At 37.9% G+C, this 24,131-nt stretch overlaps 1 protein-coding gene across 4 annotated transcripts in view; it reads left to right on the plus strand.

Moving 5' to 3' along the window:
- The window catches only part of Dock10 (dedicator of cytokinesis 10), a 236,055-nt gene that overhangs the window by 112,374 nt on the left and 99,550 nt on the right, over window positions 1-24,131 (plus strand). For all 4 annotated transcript variants that reach the window (XM_077110269.1, XM_076866402.2, XM_076866404.2 and 1 more), the window contains exons 3-4: window positions 2,070-2,159; window positions 20,560-20,642. In XM_077110269.1, the coding sequence (XP_076966384.1) occupies window positions 2,070-2,159; window positions 20,560-20,642 (173 nt within the window). The remainder of the gene's footprint in view (window positions 1-2,069; window positions 2,160-20,559; window positions 20,643-24,131) is intronic.

Here is a 24,131-nt window from a genome sequence, read left to right on the forward strand (position 1 = left end):
AAAATGTAAACTCTAAATAATAACTCAGTTGACGCTATCACACTCCACCTGGGAAACAACCACACCCTGATTTGTCCTCATACATCCACTGGTTCTCTGTGTCTAGAATAGTTTGGATTGGTTGCCACAGCCCTTTCAAACTACCCATACAGTGGCCCAGGGATTCCGTCTGTGGCTGTTTTAATATGAGTGTTTATTGGGCCGGGCGCGGTGGCACACACCTGTAATCCTAGCTGCTCGGGAGGCTGAGGCGGAAAGATCATGAGTTCAATGCCAGCTTCAGCAACATAGCGAGGCCCTAAGCAGCTCAGCAAGACCTTTTCTAAATAAATGTTTAAAAACAAGGGCCAGGGATGTGACTAAGTGGTTGAATGCCCCTGGGTTCCGGAAAAAGGGGAAAAAAATGATGAGTAGTTAATTTTACTCTATGATATATCTGGAACAAGTTTTCCCATTATTTTTTGTCCATTAATCTTGTTATTCACATGACTTTGTTCCTCTTTCACAATGTCAGAACCCATGCTTTCCTAAAATGCATATGCATGCACACACACGCATTGCACACAATCACACATAAAAACACATAAGCTAACATGCTCACATTCTACACAAATGCACACTACATAAACTTACACCACCACACATGTACACATTCAAATAAAATACACCCTCATGCACAATCACACTCTCACACTCTCACACATATGCAGACACAACCACATGCTATACTCAGGCACACATACTCCACACAGACATGGAGTACACTCATGGGCTCACACACACTCACACATCTCACACTGAACATAAATATATATATTCACATGTTCAATAAAGTCGGCAAATAATCATTTAAGCACCAAACTTGACACTTAAGTTATAATAGTGAACGAAACAGACAGAATTTCTTGCCTGCATGCCCAGGAATGAAGAAAAGGGGAATTTGAAGAAAATATGAGTCTGGAATTGGTAAAAAAAGGAGTGATAGGAACAATGCTGTTTTGGTGGCAGAGCTCTCTGCAGTGTGTGTGAAATCAGAAGACTAACCTCATGGGCCCCTGTCCTTAACTGTGTCCAAAACTAAGCATGAATTTGAAATCTTATCTGTATCAACAATCAGTCCAGAATAATGCCCTTCATCTGGACTGGTCTAAGTGAACTTTAGTTTGTGCTTTAGAAACCGTGATGGCTCACTGTGATTTGGAGAATATGCTATTTGTACTGTGGATGTTCATAGACACATTCTCTCAGCATCTGTTTAACCACGAAGGTGCCCAGACTACAGGAAGCTGATGGCTAGTGATGCAAAACTTCTGTTTTAGGGCAAACCCTACTCCTCCCCTGCTTGAGTACACTTAAATAGGAAACAGCTCATACATTTCCATTTTAGGTGTTTTAAGAAGTACTTCATATACCAAATCATGTTTAACCACTTAATAGGATATTATTTGTGTAGAATGAAAAAATATTGTGCTAATTTAAACAAAAGTAAAGACACCAAAAACATGGTGTATTTTCTTCAAGGTTCAGATTTTCTGAACATTTACCCTCTTCCACCCAACTATGGCTGTGAGCATACTTAAGCACACACACACATGCACATGGTTCCTAAAAGGGCCACATTTGCCTTGTTGATATTTAAGAGATTATTTAAAGTAGCATTAAAATAGCAATAGCTTGGTAAGTTTTTACCTTTATTTATCTTAACATGAACAACAATGATGATGAAAAATAAAAGATTATGATAAAAATTAAGCTAAAGTAGAAATATGCAATGTCCCAAATTTTTGTTTTCTGCAGGAAGGGAGAAAGAGCTTAAAATGATGAGTTTCACTGAAGGAGCAGTGAAACTGATCTGATTCATTAATCCTTGTGGCAATGCAGTAGTGACAAGGAATGGGATGCTTGGACCTTCTTTCATAGAGAGGAAGTTGGAAGAACTACACAAGTTTCTCTGTCTTGTTATCTCTACACTAAGCTCTAGAACAACTTCCCTTGGGGGTTTTCAATGTAGTGATCTGCTTGGTACCTTTGAAGATGAGGGCTTAATTTCTTCTCATTTTTCCTCTCAGGCAGCCACAGTTTCTTGGGATATTCGAACATTATACTCAACAGTGCCCGAAGACGCAGAGCACAAAGCAGAAAATTTGCTGGTGAAAGAGGTAAATGTGAGGCTTCTAGTCTGTTATTTTACAAAACTTTTGCCTTTCCCCAGGGAATACTGAATGCAATTTACTGTTAAGTACCTACCATCTCCCACTTCTCTTCAATGAACAACTACAGATGCTCCCAGCAGGTTTTCAACTGTCACCTAGCAGGAATTTCCCATCTTCCTGTTATCCATGTTTCATTATATAGGTGACTGTTAAAGTTTCAGATTTTCTTTTCCTTCTTTTTTTTTTTTCCTTTAGTCGAAATCCCCATATTGAGAAGTATTTGAGTACATTTAATAGAAAGATTTCACTTTCACTTATTTGCAATGCATAGTAAGAAAGACCATACTGCATGAGAATTTTGGATAATAGAGTTTCTATTTTAAGGGATATTTTTCTTTTAAGTACTAGCCATGGAAATAGTTATGCTTAACTATTTCCACTAACAGAAATAGCATTAAGGGGATATTGATAGAGCATCTCCTTATATTTAATTGAAATATAAGAGGCCTACAAATCGGTTTCTTCATCTTGTTCCCTGACTCCATGCCACGTTAGGGCAGGGATTGAGTCAGGACACAGCAGTTTTTAGAAGACATTTATTGAATGAATAAATGAAGCCAGTCCTAGTCCTCCTTTTATAGAAAAGGCAGTGACAAGATCTAGACCATCAAGTCAAACTAAAAATAGTAGTGTCTAAATGTGGCCTTTAATTCTAAGAAAACAATGTGTGCCCATTAGAAATTAATTAAAGCCACATTTAATATTAACACCACACACAGTTCTGAAACATATTTGACTCAATACAAGCTGGACTTTTTAGTGTACATATTAAGGCTGATCTGATTCATTAATCGTACATATTTTATGTTGTATTATACAGTCCAGATCATCATTTGCATGAATTCACATGTTGGTTTTTTTGGTTGTGTGTGTTGTTTTTGTTGTTGTTGTTCTTGTTTTGACTAATTTGCTTATACTGCATTTATTTCCAAAGTTCACATTGAATTACAAGAACTTCTAAGGAGATAGAAAAAAAAAAGTGTACACTCAGATACCATCAGGGTATCTGAGAATGCTGTCTTCATATTTACTGATAAAAATAATATATGATGTCAGGACCATAGTATTTTTGTTCTAGAAGAATTTATTGTCTAATAGTACATTATGTTTTTTTTAATGTTTGCAGATCCTTTTCTGTACTAGAAAGCCAGAATCACTGAGACCAGCACTACAAAAGTCCAGTAGTATATTTATGTTAACTTTGGCAGCAGTTGAAATTATCATGATTTTGAATTCCCAGCTAAGAACATGTAACCAGGTCTTCCTGCATGTCATGTTGTTTACTAAAATATTGCAATTTCTTCATGAAGACCCTTAACTTTGTTGTTCAATTTATTTCCTATTACCTGATAGTTTCATTCCAAATCCAAACCAGATATTTTTAATATCCATTTTCTTTTCCTATTATTAATTGCTGATATATTTTAAAAAGCTATTGATTTCTAATAAAAATAACTAGTAATTAAACTCTTATCCCAATAGTTATTTGATTATCAGATATATAGTATCTCATCTGCAAATAAATTTTATCTTTTCTACCAAGTATATTGTTTCTTCAATTTTTAAATTTTTTTATTTGTTCTAATTACTTATACATGACAGAAGAATGCATTTGACCCATCATACATAAATGGAGTATAACTTCTCATTCTTCTGGGTGTACATGATGTAGAATCACATGGGTCATGTAATCATATTTGCATATATAGATAATGATATCCAATTCATTCTACTATCCTTCCTACCCCTGTACTTCCTCCCTTCCCTTCACTCTCCTCTGTTTCTTCAATTTTTGCCTTATCCAATATCCCTAAAACAATGTTGAGTGATAATGCTAATATTTCACATCCTATCTTCATATTTGTTTTAGGGAGAAAACTATTTCTTTGCTGCTTTATGAAATATGGTTTTGTATACTGGTTTCTGATGTCTAAATCATGTTTTAAGAGTGTCTTTCTTGGTTTCTTTTGAGTGTTTATAAAAACTTGTCACACTCTTGTCATGTGCATGTTTGGTCTTTTAATAGGACAGCTTTTCTGCTTTAAGTTAGTATTATAATAGAATTAATGAGTTTTTCTCTGCATTTTATTTGCCTTTCTGGTATAAACTTTTATGTTCAAGTTGTATTATCACCTTATTATGCTATTGTATTCGAATTGCTACTATTTTATTTCAAAATTTTGCATTTATATCCGTGAGTGAAACTTGGTCGTAGTTTGCTTTATTTTCCCACTTTGTGTTAGGGAAATGTTATCTTTAAAAAGTAATTAGGGAAGCACTAACTTTTTTCTGTGCTGTGGAATAAACAATCAAATGACACAAAACACTGTCTAGAATATTCAAGTGCATATTTAACAGAAGACTAAAGTGTTATTTAATAGATGGTAAAGGTGCCTCTACGAAGTCTTTGAGGAAGAGTGAACAACTCAACAAATAACATTTGGCTATCCCTTTTGGAAGAAAATTGTTAGGTCTATATCTCATATTACATAAAAAATAAACCCTAGATGAATGAAAATATCTAAAATTTTTTATACCTTTATTTTATTTGTTTATTTTTATGTGGTGCTGGGGATCGAACCCAGTGCCTCACACATACTAGGCAAGCACTCTACCACTGAGCCACAACCCTGGCCCTGAAAATATCTAAATTTTAAAAGCAAAAGTTATATAAATGTAGGGAAACATTTTTAAGTGGAAATTTAGGGGGAAATGAACAGATTTAACAAAATGAAAATTTTAAATTTTCATATCATGAATGATATTATAAAGTCAGAAGGAATACTTAATCAAAGAAAATATTACTCATGGTATCTTTTGCCTAATATACTGAATATTCAAAATGAAGTTCAAAACAAAAAAAAATGCAGTTGGTGTGGCCAAGAGACACACACTAGTAGAAATACAAACAAAAAGTATGCATAATATCTGAAGGGAGAGAAATTTTAAGATGAATATAATTTAATGGTGGTGGAAATAAAGTGAAAGAAATACTCTCACACAGTGTTCAAAATAGGTCTATAACTTTTGAGATATAGTTCACAAATATCTTTTCAGTAGCATCTATAAATATACACATGCATCTTATAAAAACAAACACATCTTATAAAAAAAAAGTGCTGTGTACTGCTGCTTTGGAAATTTGGAATACCAATAAGTAGGGGTAGGATTGAAACATTTCAACACATTTGTTTTTGGTAACAACATACAGTCAATAGAAACTGTATGTGTGTGTGTATATGTATGTGTGTGTGTGTGTGTGCATATGTCAATAGAAACATACAGTCAATAGAAACTGTATGTGTGTGTGTATATGTATGTGTGTGTGTGCATATGTTCATAAATATATATATGTATATATATATATATACACACACACACACATATATATATGTATATATACTTAAATATCTTAATTTGGGTGTTCATGATATATTGTCAATATAAAAAAGCAAGTCACAGAATGCATAGTGTGATATTAAAGTTATTAAAAGTATAGTAAACCTATAGGCATATGTGCAAATATGTTTATATAAGCTCAGAAAAAAAGGGGAAATGTATACAAATCGAACTCATGCATTGGCTACTCAGAGGTTTGAGATGATAAGGGGAAGGGGAGAGATTGATTTGCAGTCTATATAATTCTATCTGTTGTGGTATTAAAAAATGAATGAATTTTGTAATAAAATATTTTGGAAGAAATTATTTAAATAGACTTTCAAATGTTGCCAGAATTGGAAGTGTACCGAATCTATTACCTAAACTTGTCTCTAAAAGTTAAAATTCGATAATTCTTTATGTCATTGGTTAGCCCTCTAAGAGACTACTTCAGGCCCATGGTGTCATCAAATCTCCTGTGCACTCTGCTTTGATTCTACTTGCTGAGCTTGTTCGTCAGGCATAGAAATCCATTAAATCCATCTGACTGTCAATTCTTGATCATTTTTAATGCAACTACTGTGGACTTATATACGATTCTTTAACTTCAGAGGCTTGTCATCTGATGGTGCTTTCACCTTTTTGTTAGTGGATGGAGTATTTGTGTCCAGTTTTGCAGTAATTTCCTTTTGGCTGTGAAAGTTGCTCTCACAAGGACCAGGGCCCTTAGCTCTTTGCTGTGGGTCTCTGTACAGAAGGCTCTTGGGGCCCTTGGACTGGTCATTGGCCTCACACCTCCTCCTCAGGTTGTTGGCAAGCATCCCTCTGAGGTGGGGCCAGTCAGCACAAACCCTAATCCTAGGACCGACTCAAGACTCCTAAGGGCAATCTCTGGATGCAACCACAGGTTCCAATTCAACTACTTTCCAGGGGAAAGGTTGAACCCAGGGGAAAGGACTTTTTGAAACCCAGACACATCCACAGTATTATTCTAGGTTCTTAGAGGCCTTTAGTTTAGTGTGTTTCCACAGCTTCTGCTCCACACCTTCAAATGTCCAAAAGGACCCAGTTTAGAACCCCACCATCAGCTGAGAACAGGTTGAACACAGTATTTGCTCTTCTCTTGTTATTTCTCCTGGGAGGACATTTCTTACCTTCATTTTTGTTCCTTGATTTCCTTTCGACTCCTCGCAGCCTCCTTTTCTCACTTCCACCCTCAGCTTCTCACTTCTCCTAAGAACTGCTCCAAAGAGAAACCAAGTAGAGTGCCTTTCACACAGACCCCCAGGATCTTCCCAACTCGTATTTGGTTTTCTTCTGTAACACAAACAAATCTTCTTGTCCTGCTCTTCTTGCTGTATGGATCTAAGGCAGAGAAGGAAGAAGAAGGAGGAAGAAGTCTGAGAAGAAACTGTTTTATTCCCTGCTAATTTTTTTGTGTCACTATCAATGAAAATGCTTCAAACCCTCTCATGCTTTTTCTTGGTTTTAAGGATGGAGACAAGGTGTGATCTGTGATTTATAGGATGGGAAGAAGAGAAACCCTAATTACAAGTATCCCTCAATGGTAATATCAGTAGTCAAGCCTGAAGACAACAGATTTTTAAAAAGTGATCACCAGTGAACTGGTTCAAGATGGAGAATGGCTTAAGGTGGAGAATTATGCTAGCAGACAGTCTTGACTTCAATTGCTAATGCAGAAAAACCTTTATGGACTACCTATTTTGTGCCAGATAAGCTACATGCAGTAATTCCAAACAGATATTGCATCATTATCATCATTGCCTCTTAATAATGGGGAAACTGTGTCATAGAAAAGTGAAGAAAGTTGCCTAGCCAAGATCAAATAGCTGGGAATAGACAGATCCACATCTGGGACACAGACCACATAGTCCAAGGTCCTGGACTCTTGACCACAATCCTAACTATGGTGCTTTGTGCTAGTGGCCTTCTGGGAGGAACATCTCTCTCAGCCTTTGCCCTAATGACAGCACTGTAGTTTTTGCCAGGTGATTCTGATGCACATAGTCAGTGGACTACAGCCCAAGAACAGTGGCTTAAATTTTGAAACCCTATTAAGCAAGGATTAAAATGAATTCATAAACTTTTGTAAGGTTTTTGTGGCAACACATGTTTGCCTTATCACGGCTGCTGTACTAATCGACCTTTTTGTGCAACCCTGTGCTAAATTGCCCAGCGGCTCCCTGCAAGGTGGTAAGGACAAATTTTATGGTTGCTAAGCAGCAAATTGGCAAGAATCTAGTTTAAACACATCAAGCTCAATAAAAATTTTGAGTTCTCTCTCATATCACCACTTTGACAATTCTCAGCCTCTTGTGAGAGGCAGTAGACATCCTTTTCTTTTTTAATCTTGAATGGCTTCATATTTTTAATGGACATTAAATGAGATGAAGTGTCTGTCTTTTCTGTTTTATCTGTTATTCTCCTCCCTATCTATTAAGAGGAAGGTTAAGTATTTCCCACACAGAAGCCCAGGCATACTTCACATCCTGTGAAGCACTTCACAGCTATGTGAACATCTAGCTTTGGTCTGGCAGCAGTGTACATATAGAATTATTTTTGAGCACTGTAATGTGGGTATTATTAGCTCATTTTACAGCCTGAAAACAGGCTGTACATGGTTAACTAACTGGCCTAAGTTTACAGAGAGCCCAGATTAAATCTGCTGTTTCAGGCCCCATATTCAATGTTCTTACCCACCTTATTGTCTCTGATCCCTTGATAAACTATTCAAAACCATGTGCTTCATAGCCTGACTTGGTGAAAACATTTCCACATTCTGCCTCAGTCTCTCCATTTTTATATTAGACAATTCATAATTCTAATGCTATGATTCTGAGAACAAAAATAGCAATGTATGAAAAACTTGGAAAATGACAACTTGGGAGTATTGTCCTTATCTGATCCTTCTAAGTGACTTAACATCAACATCTATAACCATTTAAAGAACAAAATCAAACACTTCCGGGATTAAAAAACACTCAGCTCCCACAGGGGGAGAGGGCAATTAAAGGGTCTATAAATAGGGCACAGAATTCCTGAGCAAAGCTTCTACAGCAGAGTTTCCATTTTAATACACACAAAGGCATAACATAAAGCTGGAAGTTCAGCCCACCAACAAAAACTAAGCCCTTGGTTTAGTCTCTTAATAAAAGAAGATGAGGGAGTGGAGCATTGTGAGATATGGGGCTCAAGAGGAAACAGCAGCCCAGGGACCACTTGAGCTGAGTTGGCTGGGAGAAACTCCCACCAAGCACTAAAGAAGCAAGTTGCTCCAACCACAAAGCCCTCTCCAATTCATGGAAGCCAGGGCTCCTGCAGGAGGAGAATAACCATGAAGGGAGCAGAAAGTAATGAATCCAAGCGTTCAAGCCTCACTGTGGCTGTGGTATAAAGCACTTGGGAACTGATGAGGCCTGGAAACCACCTGCAAAATGGAGGCAGATATCTGTGTCTGTGTCTGCATATGCACACCTGCACACACTCACACACACACACACACTCACACACGATTGTGTCCTGTCTCTATCAGACTCCTAAATTACTGTGACAAGGATAAGTTCAGATTTTAAGCAGGAGTTTCAAGCCAGAAATGATGAGATTCTCTGGGAAATAAAATAATGAAATCAAGGTCCAAGCCGAAATAGAAAATTTGAATCAGATTTAAGGCAGAGTAAATGTTGAAATCTTTAAGCTTCCACAGAAAACTCACACTAAAAATATCAGAAGTCCTCATCTTCATGGTTTAAATCAAGGCAGCCAGGCAGTTGACAGAGGCAGAAGAACAGGTCTACAGGTCTCTCTCTCTCTCTCTCTCTCTCTCTCTCTCTCTCTCTCTCTCTCTCTCTCTCTCTCTCTCCTTCTCTTCCTCCCTCTCATTCTCAGCATATAATTAGCACATATCCGTTTTGAGGATGTTTTAGAAGGGATATGACATGAAACCTTTTCCACATGTATTGGACCACAGAGAGAAAGACTGTGCATTTTCCCCTAGATGTTTGAGAAACACTGTGGAGAAATGCTGATATAAATCTGATCCAAGAAGATGACCAGGAAGTAGGGACATAATACAGTTCAAATAAAATATGATCAGCAATTAGGTAAACCTCTGCACATATTGCTTTGGAACAGATGCTAATGAAGTAAAACAAAATGTTAAAGCCCCCAAGAGATCAAATAAATTGGTTGTTTCTTTTTATCCTCCACTTTTAATTCTTATTATTGATGTCAGTAATGCCTGTCTTTGTCCATAGAGGTCTTGTGATACTGCAACAAAATTCCAGACAAACCTCAGTGATGTGTGTTCTGTGATATATAGAATTATAAGAATAGAAAAGGTTTGATTTTAAAGTTAGAAGTAAATAATAATGATCACGAAGGTCAGAGTTACACTTTGTTAGTGTCTCAATCCTTTACCTAGCTGTCACATTACTCTTGCTTGGGGAAATGTATATTCGATGGCATAAGCAAATTGCCTTTTTAAGTATAGAAGAATCTGCTGTTTACAATGCAGTTGGATGGAGTTAACTACCCTGTTTTACAAAGGATTGAATTCTTTACATAGAAGCTCCTTTCCTACCCATTTGTGGGTCAAATAGCAGAAGTTTAAGTATATGCAGTAAAGGGCATCAACCACTGGAGGAAAGATTGGACAGGGCTCCGTATCCAACATTTATCACTTCCTAAGCAGGTGAGGGGGACGTGGCACAGTCCTGCCCTTGAAGGGCATGCTCCCAGGCAACATGGGGGATCAGATTTTCACATACAGACTGACAAGTGCACCAGGTATTAGTAAGGTAAAGCAAGGTCAGCCTCACCTGTAAGGAAGAAGAATAACTAAAAGCAGAACTAAGTGTGGAATGGTTGGCTGAAAGGGTCAAGAAGCTGAAGAGTTAGGGGACGATTAATAGCCCAGCCAGGTGACAAATGGCAGGTGATTGTGGTGACAATAAAGAGCCATTGAGGAGATAGAACTGGAGAATTTGGGGACCAAAAAAGAAAGTTCAGGAAAGAAATGTGTTGACAGTGACTCCCATACTTATGGCTTGGACATAAGCTGGATGGTTGGGCCATTGATATAAATAAGGTGTCCAGAAGAAAGGCCATTTTTTAATCTTTAAGTTACCTGCCAAAATATTGTTAATTTATTGAAAGACAAAAATTTCACAAACACACATACACAAAAAAAATGATCAATGAATGATCAGATATTGCAAATGAATCATTTGTCTCTTTCTGTCTTTCACCATTTGGGCTTAAACAAAAGGCATTCAGCCACTTCAGAAAAAAAAAATGTAAATATTCAAAGAAGAAGCCACATGCAACTTCATGGGAGTAAAGGAGATAGGAAACAACTGGAGTCCTAGGAAAAGTGAAGAAAGTTACAGAGGAGGGGGCTGGCTACAAAACAAATTCACTGCTTTTCATTTTTGTTACCCAAAAAAAAAAAAAAAAAAAAAAAAAACCTGTATCTATGATTTGAGGGGGTGGGTTGCATATATAAATATAAATTAAGTAAAATGAATATTGTTTCCTAATTCTCAAATATGGATACCAAATGAATGATTTCAGTGCACTCATGAGTGTTAGACTAGAACTCAGAAAGCGTGATGTTGCTCCCTCTACAACTGAGTTTCATGGTTTGACACCAGGGCTACATAAACATTCTCTAGCTCCATCCAGTTACCTGCAAATGCCATAATTTTACTCTTCTTTAAGGCTGAGTAATATTCCATTTTGTATATATACCACATTTTCTTTATCCATTCATCTATTGAAGGGCACCTAGGTTGGTTCCATAGCTTAACTGTTGTGAATAGAGCTGCTATGAACATTGATGTAGCTGCATCACAGTAATATACTGATTTTAATTAAGCCTTTGGGTATAAACCGAGGAGTGGGCTGTGACTGGGTCAAATGTCGGCTCCATTGCAAGTTTTCTGAGGAATTTCCATGCTGCTTTCCGTAGTGGTTGCACAAATTTGCAGTCCCACCAGAAATGTATGAGTGTACCTTTTTCACCACATCCTCACCAACATTTATTGTTGCTTATATCTTGATAATTGCCATTCTGACTGGAGTAAGATGGAATCTTGGTGTATTTTTTTTAATATTTTTTCCAAATATTTATTTTTTAGTTGTAGTTGGACACAATAACTTTCTTTTCATTTATTTATTTGTATGTGGTGCTGAGAATCGAACCCATGGCCTCGCACGCACCAGGTGAATGCTCTACCGCTGAGCCACAACCCCAGCCCAGAATCTCAGTGTCATTTTAATTTGCATTGCTCTCATTGCTAGAGATGTTGAACATTTTTTCATATATATTGTATTTCTTCTGTGACGTGTCTGTTCAGTTCCTTTGCCCATTTATTGATCAGGTTAGTTGTTTTGTTTTTTTGTTTTTTTGTTTTTTTCAGTGTTAAGTTTTTTGAGTTCTATATAAAGAATCCTGGAGAGTAATGCTCTATCTGAGGGGCAGCTGGCAAAGGTTTTTCTCCCATTCTGAAGGCTCTCTGTTAACATTCTTGATTGTTTCCTTTGCTGTGAAGAAGCTTTTTGGTTTGAGGCCATCCCATTTATGGATTCTTGGTTTTACTTTTTGTGCTTTAGGAATCTTGTTGAGGAAGCTGGTTCCTAAGCCAACATGATCGAGTCTTTGGCCTCCATTTTTTTGTAGTATGTGTTTATGGTACCTTTGTCTGGGATGGGGTGACTGTATTTATATGGGTTTGTCTCTGTGTCTTCTGTTTCACTGGTCTCCATGTCTGTTCTGGTCCCAATACCAGGCTGTTTTTGTTACGACAGATAGTGTAACTTAAGGTCTGGGATTGTGATGTCTCCTGCTTCACTCTTCTCACTAAGGCTTGCTTTGCCTTTTCTAGGCCTCTTATTTTTCCAAATAAATTTCATGATTGCTTTTTCCATTTCTATAAAGAATGTCACTGAAATTTTAAATGGAGAAAAACTGAAAGCACTCCCTCTAAAAACTGGAACAAGGCATGGATGCCCTCTTTCAACACTTCTATTCAACATAGTCCTTGAAACTCTAGTCAGAGCAATTAGGTAAAATAAAGAAATTAATGGAATACAAACAGGAAAAGAAGAGCTCAAACTACCCCTACTCGCCAATGACATGATTCTGTATTTAAAAGACCCAAAATTCTCCACCAGAAAACTTCTAGAACTCATTAACAAATTCAGCAAAGTAGATATAATTGACACCCATAAATCAATTATATTCTTATACACCAATGGTAAATCAGCTGAAAGAGAAGTTAAGAAAAATAGCCTCAAAAAATAAATAAAATACCTGGAAATAAATCTAACAAAATAGATGAAAGACCTCTATAATGAAACTGTAGAACACTAAATAAAGAAATTGAAGAAGACCTTAGAAGATGGAAAGATCTCTCATGTTCTGGATAGGTAGAATTAATAGTGTCAAAATGTCCATACTACCAAAAGTTCTATGCATAATTAATGCAATTCCTATTAAAATTTCATTTTGCATGTAGTTTTAAAAGATAGATTTACAAGTAAAGCCGTGTTTATTTCGACCTCAAAAAACTTAATGGAGGAGCTGGGGCAGGGGCTCAGTGGTAGCACACTTGCCCGGCATGTGTGAGGCACTGGGTTCGATTCTCAGCACCACATATAAATAAATAAAATAAAGGTCTATCACCAACTAAAAAATATATATAAAAAAAAACTTAATGGAAAAATCAGGATATCAAAATATATTGTTTTTCCATATCTGGCCATCTTTTTTTGTAAATGATAACTGTATTCTTGTCAAGGTCTGAAAAAAATGAATTTTTTTTACACTAAATGTTTAATACTAAAGGTAGTAAACATTTTTTAAAAAGTAAAGATTAAAGTAGATTCAAATGCATTTTTAATTTTCTGGTGGCATTGGGAATGAAATGTACCTGGAAAGACACCATTGGAAACAAAGTGGTAATGTATGGCACATAAACAACCCTGGAGAAATTCATTTTCTATTCACTAAAATCCCTAGACCAGTAGTCTTGTTTCCAAATATGAAAAGCCATTCCAATTCTAAATTGGCCTCCCCTTCTCCACAATAAAAATCATGCTAAAATGTTTGGCAGTGGGTGAACACAGTTGTACAATTCAGAGACCTTGGAGTTTAAGAATAAAACAGAACCCATTTTTAAATTTGAACTTCAATTTTCAATTACATTGAATTATAACCCAGGTTATATGTCTTACCTGTGGAGACTGATTAGACATAATGTTGCCAAGGTTTTTTAGTACCATCCACTATTGGTGTCCTGAGTGACCACTAGTGGAATCCAACTGGAAACTGGAGTATGTATTCCAAGTCCTGCACAGGTGTGGTGGATGAAAGGCTAATTTTACAGTTTACGTAGTTGCCATGGCAGAACACATTTTGAAAAGAGAAAACAAATATTTTAGTTCACTTTCAATTTACAGTCAATAAAGATCCTGAATGACACCTTAGCCTACCCAGAAATTCAAAGCAAGAGAAAGCTTTAAATTGCTTTTTACTTATGGCTGGCATCTGATATGACAGTCTGGTTGACATTGCACATGCAGGCTTACAGAACATGTAGTATTTTTGCAAATCAGAAACAAAACCCATTAATAAGATTGTGCCATGATTTCTGAAACTGAATCGTATTTGTATTATTTCTGTTATCCAAACTTGTTATTTTTTCTCTTCTGACAACAGCATAGAATAAGTTTTAAGAACCCATTAACTGTTTTCAACCTGTTTTAATGATGTAGAAATTATTGTATTTTAAAGAAACAGATAATTTGATCCAATTGAAGGGGAAAATGTTTTGTGTACTTTTCTGCTTTTCTCTACAATGTCCGCATACAGAGTGACCACATGTCCTCGTTTGCAGAAATACCATCTCTTACATTAACTGTTGGAATGGACATCAGTGTTTGTGTTCTCTCTGAAATGCCTCAGGATAGTCGAAAAATTATTCAGCTATCCTTTCAATGCACAATTTGCCTCAATTCACTTAATTTCATGATACCTCATTTTCAACATTTTTATACAATAGCCATAATTACTTCTAAACTTTATATAAAGAATGGTCGGAGCATGAAAATTATCACCATTATTTTACAAATACAGAATTAATCCCAGTGGGGACAAAGGGCCAAAATGGACACCTTTTGTGGTTGCATTAATCTTTCTGGCAAGAAACTAGTATATAATTAAATAAACCTCTATAGCCAGAAAGAAAACTAATTTTGCATCTAAAAAGCCATCTGTTACCTGCTTATTACTCTGCAGCCAGAATCTAATAATCAGCCCCTATAAGAGAAGGACACATTGTTTTGCCAACCCCAAATTGCTATTTGAGGGATAGAACATGATTTGAATTGATTCTAATGATTCTCAGAAGAGGAGAGAAAAGGAGAAAAATGAAATATTTTCTTTACAGTATTGTAAGGCACCTTTTATGATTATCTGCTCTTTTCTAAAGTATTTAGATTTTTCAGAATTGTCACAGTATCATTTTTAGTCATTTCTAAAGGACACAAAGAGATCACTCAACAAATAAAAATTGAATGTTCACTAGACAGAGCCCCTTGACAGAGTAGGCATGTTCTTTTAAAGGGCTGATTGATGTAAATAACCAGGGTCCAGGTGTGAAGCTGAGCTCTGAAGCTCTTGGTTCATGGTCAGACTCTGTAACAAGGACATGGCCACCTTATTACTCTTGTGAAAAGATAGAGCTGCATCTGAGGTGCAGCTCTCAGAGTCACCCAAGCTACTTCTTACAATGCAGATTATGCCCACCAGCCTGGGATTTTTGTTCAGTGGATCTCAGATGGCACCCAGGAACCTGAATTTTTTACTAGTGCATTATAGCTATGCATTATATTGGGGTTAATTCTGACATAATTATACAAGCATGGAATCGAATTTGCCCCAATTCAGTCCCCAGTACTTCTCCTTTCCCTGCCTTTCTCCCTCCCCCTGTTTCCTGTTCTATACCCTACTAGTTTGTCCTCTATGTACTTATAGTTTTTAGAAATTAGTCCAATTTGGATATACCTAAAGGTGAAACTCACTATAGTGCATTCATACACCTACATAGAAAAGTGAGGCCAGGCTCATTCCCTCATTCCTCCTCCCTGTCCCTCAACCCCCTTCTTCTGCTCCATCCATCTCTCATCTATTTTCATGGTATTCCCTGCGCGTGTTTTGCCCTTAATTTGATCTAGCTTCTGCATGGGAGAGAAAACATCTGACCCTTGACTTTCTGGGTCTCACTTATTTCAGTAGCATGATGAGGAACATGTATTCTAATGACCAGCCTCAGAGGATTCATGGCCAGTAGTAGGACATTGTCCACCATTTAGGAAACATTATCCTCATGGGCACATAAGCCTTTTACCATGTTGGCTTTGGCTCTCTTTCTCATGTTGAAACGTGTAGAGACAGAGAGGGCAAGCATCAGCGCTCCTCGAGCAGACACATAAGCAGTGAAATGCACATCAGAGAGGGATTGCTCGTTGGAAAAATCAACCAGCTGAGCAAGCAGTTGCTCAAGATTGACAGTATTTAACTTGGAAGTATGCTGTGACCGTCTCCATCTGAAAGGATCCAGAGTTGGTACTGTGAAACACATGCTGTGGGCCAGGAAGTCACTAGGGAGACCTGGGGCCATTGACTGACTTAGGCAGAGTTGTTGCCGGTGACTGAATTTGCAGCAGATCATTTCAGCTTAGTCTCTGGACAAAGAGGAGCTGTAGTCATAATTATAGTAGTTTTTAATAATCTTCTTAGAGTGACTGTGTGGGCTGGCACAAAGAATAGAGAATGAATTTCTATGCATAACATTTCCAAAATGCCATAACTCTGTAAGAAAAAATGGTTATGCTTGTAAAATGTACTGGCTTTCTCAGAAGCAGAAAAATTGCATATTTACAAGGGTTCTTTAGAGTCATTTAGTCCAATCCTAATTCTTACCTACCCACCACCAGATACAGGAAACTTAGCAAATAAATTCAGAATTAATTTGAATAAAATGAGTTTTTGATAATAAAACCTAATATATTTCTCCAAAACTCTATTTTTATAAATCAAGGAAAACAAGTTGTTATTAGCAATTGTTGTGAATGTAAATTAAGCATGGAATCAAACTTTCTGAGATTGCTGATATTTAAAGCAAACATTTATTGAGTTCTTGCTCTACACTAGGTTCTTCACAGAAATTATCTATTTGAGTCTAGTGAACTTGGTATTAGTTAGATAGTGGGAGAAATTTAAAAGTATTATATTATTCAGTTGAGATGCCACAGCTAACACGTGGCAGAAAAAAATTCAAAACCAGATCTGACTCATGAACAGAAACAAAAACACCATCAATATATCCAGAACGATGATCAGATGTGTTTTTAAAAATATATGTGCTGAGGATGTGGCACACACTTATAATCCCAGCAATTTGGCAGGCTGAGACAGAAGGATCACAAGTTCAAGGCCAGCCTGGGAAACTTAGTGAGATCCTCTCTCAAAAATAGAAAGGACTGAGGATATTGCTCAATGGTAAAGCACCCATGGGTTCAATCTCCAGTGCCAAGAGAGGGGGAAAAAAGTCTGCAATCATTAAACAATTCACAAATTAGCTGGATGGACTTTTCAACTCGGGCATATTCAGTTTGAAATCTTCCTTGTACCACGTGTGGAATCTAGGTCAGAAGCTGAACATCTCTTTGCAAAATCTGACAGATATATACAACAGGAAGGAAGGAAAGAAGAGGGAGGTGGAGGGAGGGAGGGAGAAAGGCAAAGGAAGGGAAGGGAGGGGAGTAGAGGAGAAGGGAGGGGAGGAGAGGAGTAGTTCTTTACCAATATAAGAAAATGCCATATTTGGTTTTGGTCAGCAAATTTGAGGATTAACATATCTCAGATTCAGTTGAGCCTGTGGCCTATTGTGAATGGCGTGAATAATGTGTGTGAGGATACACACTTATCATGGTTAAGCAGAGGACTACCCATAGCAGGAATAGACAATGAGTGAATCATGAATTACTGAATCTGTGTTCCACTAAAAACTGCAGATCAGGGAGTTTGCAGATAGAAATTATGTGGCAGTAACCTCAAATCCCATTCAGTATTCTCAATGTTCAATAGCTAAATCTGAGATCCAAATAAAGAAAATGATTTTACCAAGATTACTTGAGGAGTCAACACTAGTCCTGGGACAAGAATAAAGCTTTGTAGCTTCTGGGCCCTGTTCTGTCCATGTGCATGTAGCTCATAAAGCCTCTGTACTGGTTTGGCAGGGTTTTTGTTTCTTTGTTTGTTTGTTTATAAAAGAATCTTGGGCTACTTTGAGCAACCTATCTCAAGAAAATTATCCAACCTGGTTGATCCTGGGGGAGGATGAGAAGGTCGTATTGGAAAAGATAAGTCTGAGGCATTTTGTTGTTGTTGTCTTTATTTTTCTCTCACAATGGCACAAGATTTAAAGTAACCATTAAAAAAAAAAAAAAAAAAAAAACCTCTTTGTCTTGTCCTTTAAGTCTTTGCTCCAACATCACATTTTCTTTAAGACCTGACCTAACCATCCTATTTAAATTGGCTCCCTTGCCCCAAATCTCCCATCCCCCTTCTCCTGTTATATTAGGAGGCTACAATTTTCTAACACATGGCACAGTTCACTTGGGTTTCCTGAATTCTAGAGGGCGTGGATTTTTGTTCCCTGTTCCTTACTGCATTCCCATCACCTAGAACAACTCTAGGTACATATTAAGGGCTTAGTAATGCTCACTGAACAAATTAGTAGATGAATGAGCCTCAAAACGAGCAGACTAGGGTATTGAATTAAGGTGTGACCTTTATGTTCTACTGATTTAAAGTAAAATTTAGAAAGCAAATGTAAATCTCTTGAGAATATGCTCGGTGACAGAAAAACAAGACGCACAGAGAAATGCATACGTAAAGGGGAACTGGGTACAACAACGTACCAGAAAAAAAAGATCGTAAAAGGAGGAAGGGGTGAGCTTTAGGTGTTTTTGTTTTCCATTTTCAAACATATTTTGTTTCATTAAAGCAAGGTGAAGAGAAAGGAAAGTAGGGGAGAGGTGAGAACCTCAGTCAGGGAATTTCTGGCCCCCTTACTTGGGACGCCATGAGCCCCTCTGCTCCTTGTCTGAATCCTCGTCATCTTTGTCTAAAATGAAGATAAAACATTTTAGCCAAGAGCCTAGGAAGGCTCAGTTTTCCTCCTATTTCCAGAAACATGTGCTTTGCAGGATTGAAAGTTAATGCATTGAGTTTTGTCTAACTACACTGCTTTGCTCACATTCCCCATCTTTGTAGACTCCTGGATGTCCTTTTCCTCCTCTCCAGGCTCATCTGTCTTGTTGCTGTACTTTTATTGAGGGGAGGAGAAGCGTCCCTGTTCTTTTTCTCATTTGTTAATTAATTTATTTAATTTTTGAAATGGATCAATAAAAACACGACGTGACGTTAGGAGTAGCCGTACACTGTGCAACGTTTAGGTCAGGGTGGACAGGTCTTCCTCCTCCAACATTTATCATTTATGGCAAAAGCATTCAAAATGCTTTCTTTCAGCTTTTGGAAATATGCAGCCCATAATCACTGTGGTGACCCCGTGGTCCAGTACACACCAGAAAGTCTGGCTCACGTCCGTCCCCACTAGTGCCCCCTGCTCTCTCTCTCCCTGCTCTACCCCTCACCCCCAGTAACCACCGTAGTCCTCTCCGCCTCCACTTGTTTTCAAAGCCTTGGTTTGTCCTGTACTCATGCCTCTCTCCTCCTACTCCCCAGTTTGTGCGTGGGCACTTCCCTGAACAAATAAAGCTATGGTGTGGAGAGAATTCAAGGCCAGCAAGATCCAGAACAGCAAAGGCCTTCCCAACCACCATCCTCTTTTCCTGCCTTCTCTGAGCATCTGGAGCTGCGTGCTGGGGAACCTGTGCTGCCTACCACTGTCCACAGTGCCCAGCGGGCCCCTCCTTCCCTCCTCCTGATTCATGACAGAGACCCTCGTAGCCCTCATTCCTCACAGTGCAAAGAATTTATTGTCTTCCACTAGTGCAAGAATATAGGGTGTCCTTTTGTCCTAATTGACAGCTTTTTAACCCCCAGAATCATAGGATGTTAGAACTGAAAGGAGTCTTAAAAGCCACCTAGTGAAATCTCCATTATAAAGCCCTGGTCATTAAAGCAATAAAGTATTTGCTCTCAATAAGTACTATAAACTCAGCCATTGTGTACCACCATAGGAAAGTTACTTTGGGCTATTCGCTTGGGTTTTGAAACAGTTTTCAGTTATCTTTTTTTCACATCTATTATAAAATCTATGAATCATTATAGAGAAGGCTGTGGGCTCAGAAGGCAACCAGGGCCAATGGAAAACCCATTTCAGGCTGACAAGGGCACGGATGCAAAAAAGAAAAAGAACAGTTACTCAAGCAAGAGCAAGAAGAAATTAGGCTAAAATTATGACAAAAGAATTGCACATCAATAGCAGCATCCTTCACCACTGAGACCAGTAGATAACGGAAGTGTTGCCAAGGAAGCCGGGAGAATGATGCTCCCCAAGTTAGCAACGTATCCGGTCTGAGTCAATGGTGATTGGATTAGGGTTTTCCTGATGGAGTAAAATAGAATAAATATGTTAAATGATTCCTCTTCCATGCATCTGGAAAAGGATAAATTTCCATTTCATTGGAAAATGTAAAGTGACTATAGAGAGAAAGCCCCTTATCTACCTTTAAAAAGGCAAAAGATTTATATGGTCTTAGAGAAACCCCAATGTTCCTCACCCAACTTAGAATCACTAGCAGCCACCATAATGCCACCTGGGGATTAGAACTGTCTTCATGGTCCATTGTGCCAGAACAGCTGATTTTTTTTTTTAAATGATAATTTTTGTAATTGTCTTTTTCTCCCTTTCAGGCTTGTAAATTTTATAGTTCCCAATGGTACGTGGTAAACTACAAATATGAACAATATTCTGGAGACATTCGACAGCTGCCCCGGTAAGAACCTGTGATAAGGACTGTGGGAAATTTCAGCAGGGGTGACATCTCCTGGTTTTACCTCTTTAACAATTTGCTTGGTCCACTGCAAACGGATTGCAGGGGAAGCCACAGAAGCAAGAGACAGAGGCTGGTTATTTTGGAGTTGCCTTACTATGAAGAGCAAAGCAGTGTTCCTCTGAAACAGCGAATCTTTTTTCCCAACACCGGACATTGACTTCTACCAAATTTCTAGACGTTCTTCTAGACTCAGCCATTCCAGATGGGTAATTCTGGGAACTTCCTGTTGGGAAGGTCCTGCCACACTCTGGGCCTTCCTAAGTAATTTTGACTTTCAAAACCTCTCAGTGTTAGTCACATGCTTTTTGTAGATACCATTGAAAAGCAAAGCATTTTTTTACCACCCAGACTTCCTCTTTCTGAGAATAGTTCTGAGAAGTGGTTACAACTTGGAAATCATGTCCAACCAATTGGAAGACTGTGCATCAAGTGAGGAGAGGTATCATAGCTGCATTGAGCTCCCTCCCCCAAAAAATGTCTTCCCAAGGTCACTTCAGTGACTTTGTTCCCAAACACCATTTATACTTTCTTACATCCATGATGTAATAAAGAAAAGGAGAAAGTAAAATAATGTACATTTCCAGGAGTCTTCCTCTACTGAAATCACAGAGGAAGCTTGTCCACTAGGAGCAGGTACGGGCCCTCATTGTCGAACTGGGATTCTCATAGAGCATGCAGATTCTTCTCGTGAGAACAAATATTCTCGAGAATTTCCCTGACTTTAGCTGAAGGAAGTGGAAATTGATACCAAGAAGGGGAAGAGTAAGGCTGCCACAAGTTAGAAACATGAATTAACTGTATATATTCAAAATGAAAATAAGAGGTTCCAGAAGACAATCCTGTAGTATGCACCCAAGAATAATGAAGACTGTAACATTGAACAGAAGAATTCTGTTTTTACAAGGTTTTGCCAAGCTAAGCACTCCCTCCTAAAGACTGTGCATATTTAGGTCAGTGGTGGAAACAGATTCATTTACTTGGGCCTTCCGAGGCTAGTAGAGGTAAATCATTTTCATACCTCCTGGATTAGAATTTCCATATGTCTGCTACTAATTTAAACTGATCATTTCTTTTTATGGGTTGCTGAGGCTGCAAAATACCAATGTGCAATCATAAAAAAAAGTGAAAAAAGAGGTGGATATATTTTAAATTTAAAAATGCAATTTTTTGTCTTTTAAGAACCCTGCTTCTTTAAAAATAAATTGTTCATAAGAAGAAACTAGAAAGAATCAGTATTTCTAGCTAAAAAGCAAAATATAATCCATAAAAGGTAAAATATAAACATAAATAAATATCAACACTGAACTTGGAGTTCCCAGGTGATCAGAGCAGCATAAAAAGGTTATACCACTGACTTCATTTATGCCCTAGGTAATACAGAGATCTGTGACACATGAAATTCTTTTTAACCATAGTAGATTTGATATAGAAAAGGAAACTTCCTAAACTTATATTTTTTGATTAAAGATCAAATAAGGTATGGCCAGCCTAGCTGCATTGAGTTAGGACAGAATAATTTTGTAAAGGACAAAAGAATGTTTCTTGAATGTCTACAGTGAATGAGTTAGAATGTGCTAGATGTCATAAGTATGTTATCTCATTTAATAACCATCGGCTAGAAACTCTTCCACATTTTATAGAGGAAACTTGGGCACCGAGAGGTGCCACCATTCTTTTGAGGTGATGAAGGAAATTTGAGTGAAAAACTGATAAATGAGACTGACAATAAATCATGACTCAGTTGGAATCAAACTCCGAGGGTAAGATCCCTGACTGGCCCTTACCTAAGATCCCAAAGGCTCTGAGAAATCACAGAATGCTCCTTGGGGCCCAGGGAATTTAAAGAGCCTGGGGGCTGGGGATGTGGCTCAAGCGGTAGCGTGCTCGCCTGGCATGCGTGCGGCCCGGGTTCCATCCTCAGCACCACATACGTACAGAGACGTTGTGTCTGCCGAAAACTAGAAAGTGAATATTAAAAATTCTCTCTCTCTCTCTCTCTCTCTCTCTCTCTCCCCCCCCACCCTCTTTAAATTAAAAAAAAAAAAAAAAAAAGAGCCTGAAGTGCTGACTTTCCCATGATCTTTAAAAGACAAGGTAGTCTTGCACAGTAGCCCCCAGGACTGATGTGAGAGTGATGGCTGGTTTTCTTTAAAGACAGAGAAGTTGTGCCCTGGGGACCACTGGGACCAAGACTAAGAACAGCCCAGGAGCCCTTGAACCTCAGAGGTAGTGGAAACACTGTCCGCCATCAGGGCCCAGAGCTGTGCCCTGCGCAGCTGAGCTCACCTCCTCCCACTGTCCTTCCTCCCCATGCCCAGTCTCACTGCCTTTCACTCCTGGGTGCTCTGAACTTGTCCTCCTCAGCACCTTCACTCTTATGCGGGAATGATGTTTCTCTAAAGTGGCTCAAACTGGCTGCTTCTCATGCTCAACCTAAACGACACCTGCCTAGAAAGGCCTTCTGTGCCCACCCTTACTAATCTTGATCTCTGCTTCTCCTACCCAATCACTCTCTTCTCTCTGATTCTTTTTTTTTTTTTTTTCATCATTTATTTTAAGTTGCCAGATAGCATCGTGCATCTTTACATGTGTGGCAAGACGTTCTCTGAAGTCCACAAACACTGGACTGGTCAAATCGAGCTAATTAAAAAATCCTCCTAGTTGTCATCGTTTTTGCAGTGAGAGCACTTCACATGACTCCTTCTGCAGTTTGCAAGAATGGGATGTTGGTCATTAACGTTGGTCACCCTGCTGTGCAATGAATCTCTTGAAACCCTTTGATTTTTCCAACAACTATTTCACGCAGGCAACTTGTGCTGACTTATGTCCAATTTATTCTGGATTCCCTCCTCCCCTAGAATGGGAGCTTCTTCAGTTTAGGGACTTGTTTTCTGATATGTGGCTGGCATTCTTGTGGTTCTTCTAGTTATCAGGTACGAACTGGATTTGGGAAACTTAGAATTGGGAAAAGCTGGCACTGAAAGGACATGCCCACATCAACCCTAACTGGAACTCACTGATATATATATATATATATATATATATATATATATATATATACACACACACACACACACACACACACACACACACACATATATACATATATGTGTGTATATTTTTTTTAATTGAGAAATGAAGTCAGCATGGACACAAAGGCGACTGCATTTGGTTGTTTTGCTATTGACCTCATTCCTGTTGTCTCATATCTTCTGAGTTATTTTTGAACAGTTAAAGTGGACGTAAGGGGAATGTTTAAAGGAAATTTTATTTTATAAATGAGGGTAGAGATGTAAATTGTAACATAGCATAATAGAGACTATCTAAGTAATAAATGTAACATTTGGGAAATTGGGTTTTTTTGACATTTGCATGAAGTTTTGATTATTAGTAGTATAAAAAGGAGAGAGTCTGTTCAGAAGGTATCAT

This window comes from Callospermophilus lateralis, chromosome 9, assembly GCF_048772815.1.
Source record: "Callospermophilus lateralis isolate mCalLat2 chromosome 9, mCalLat2.hap1, whole genome shotgun sequence".
In the NCBI taxonomy this organism is placed as follows: Eukaryota; Metazoa; Chordata; class Mammalia; order Rodentia; family Sciuridae; genus Callospermophilus; species Callospermophilus lateralis.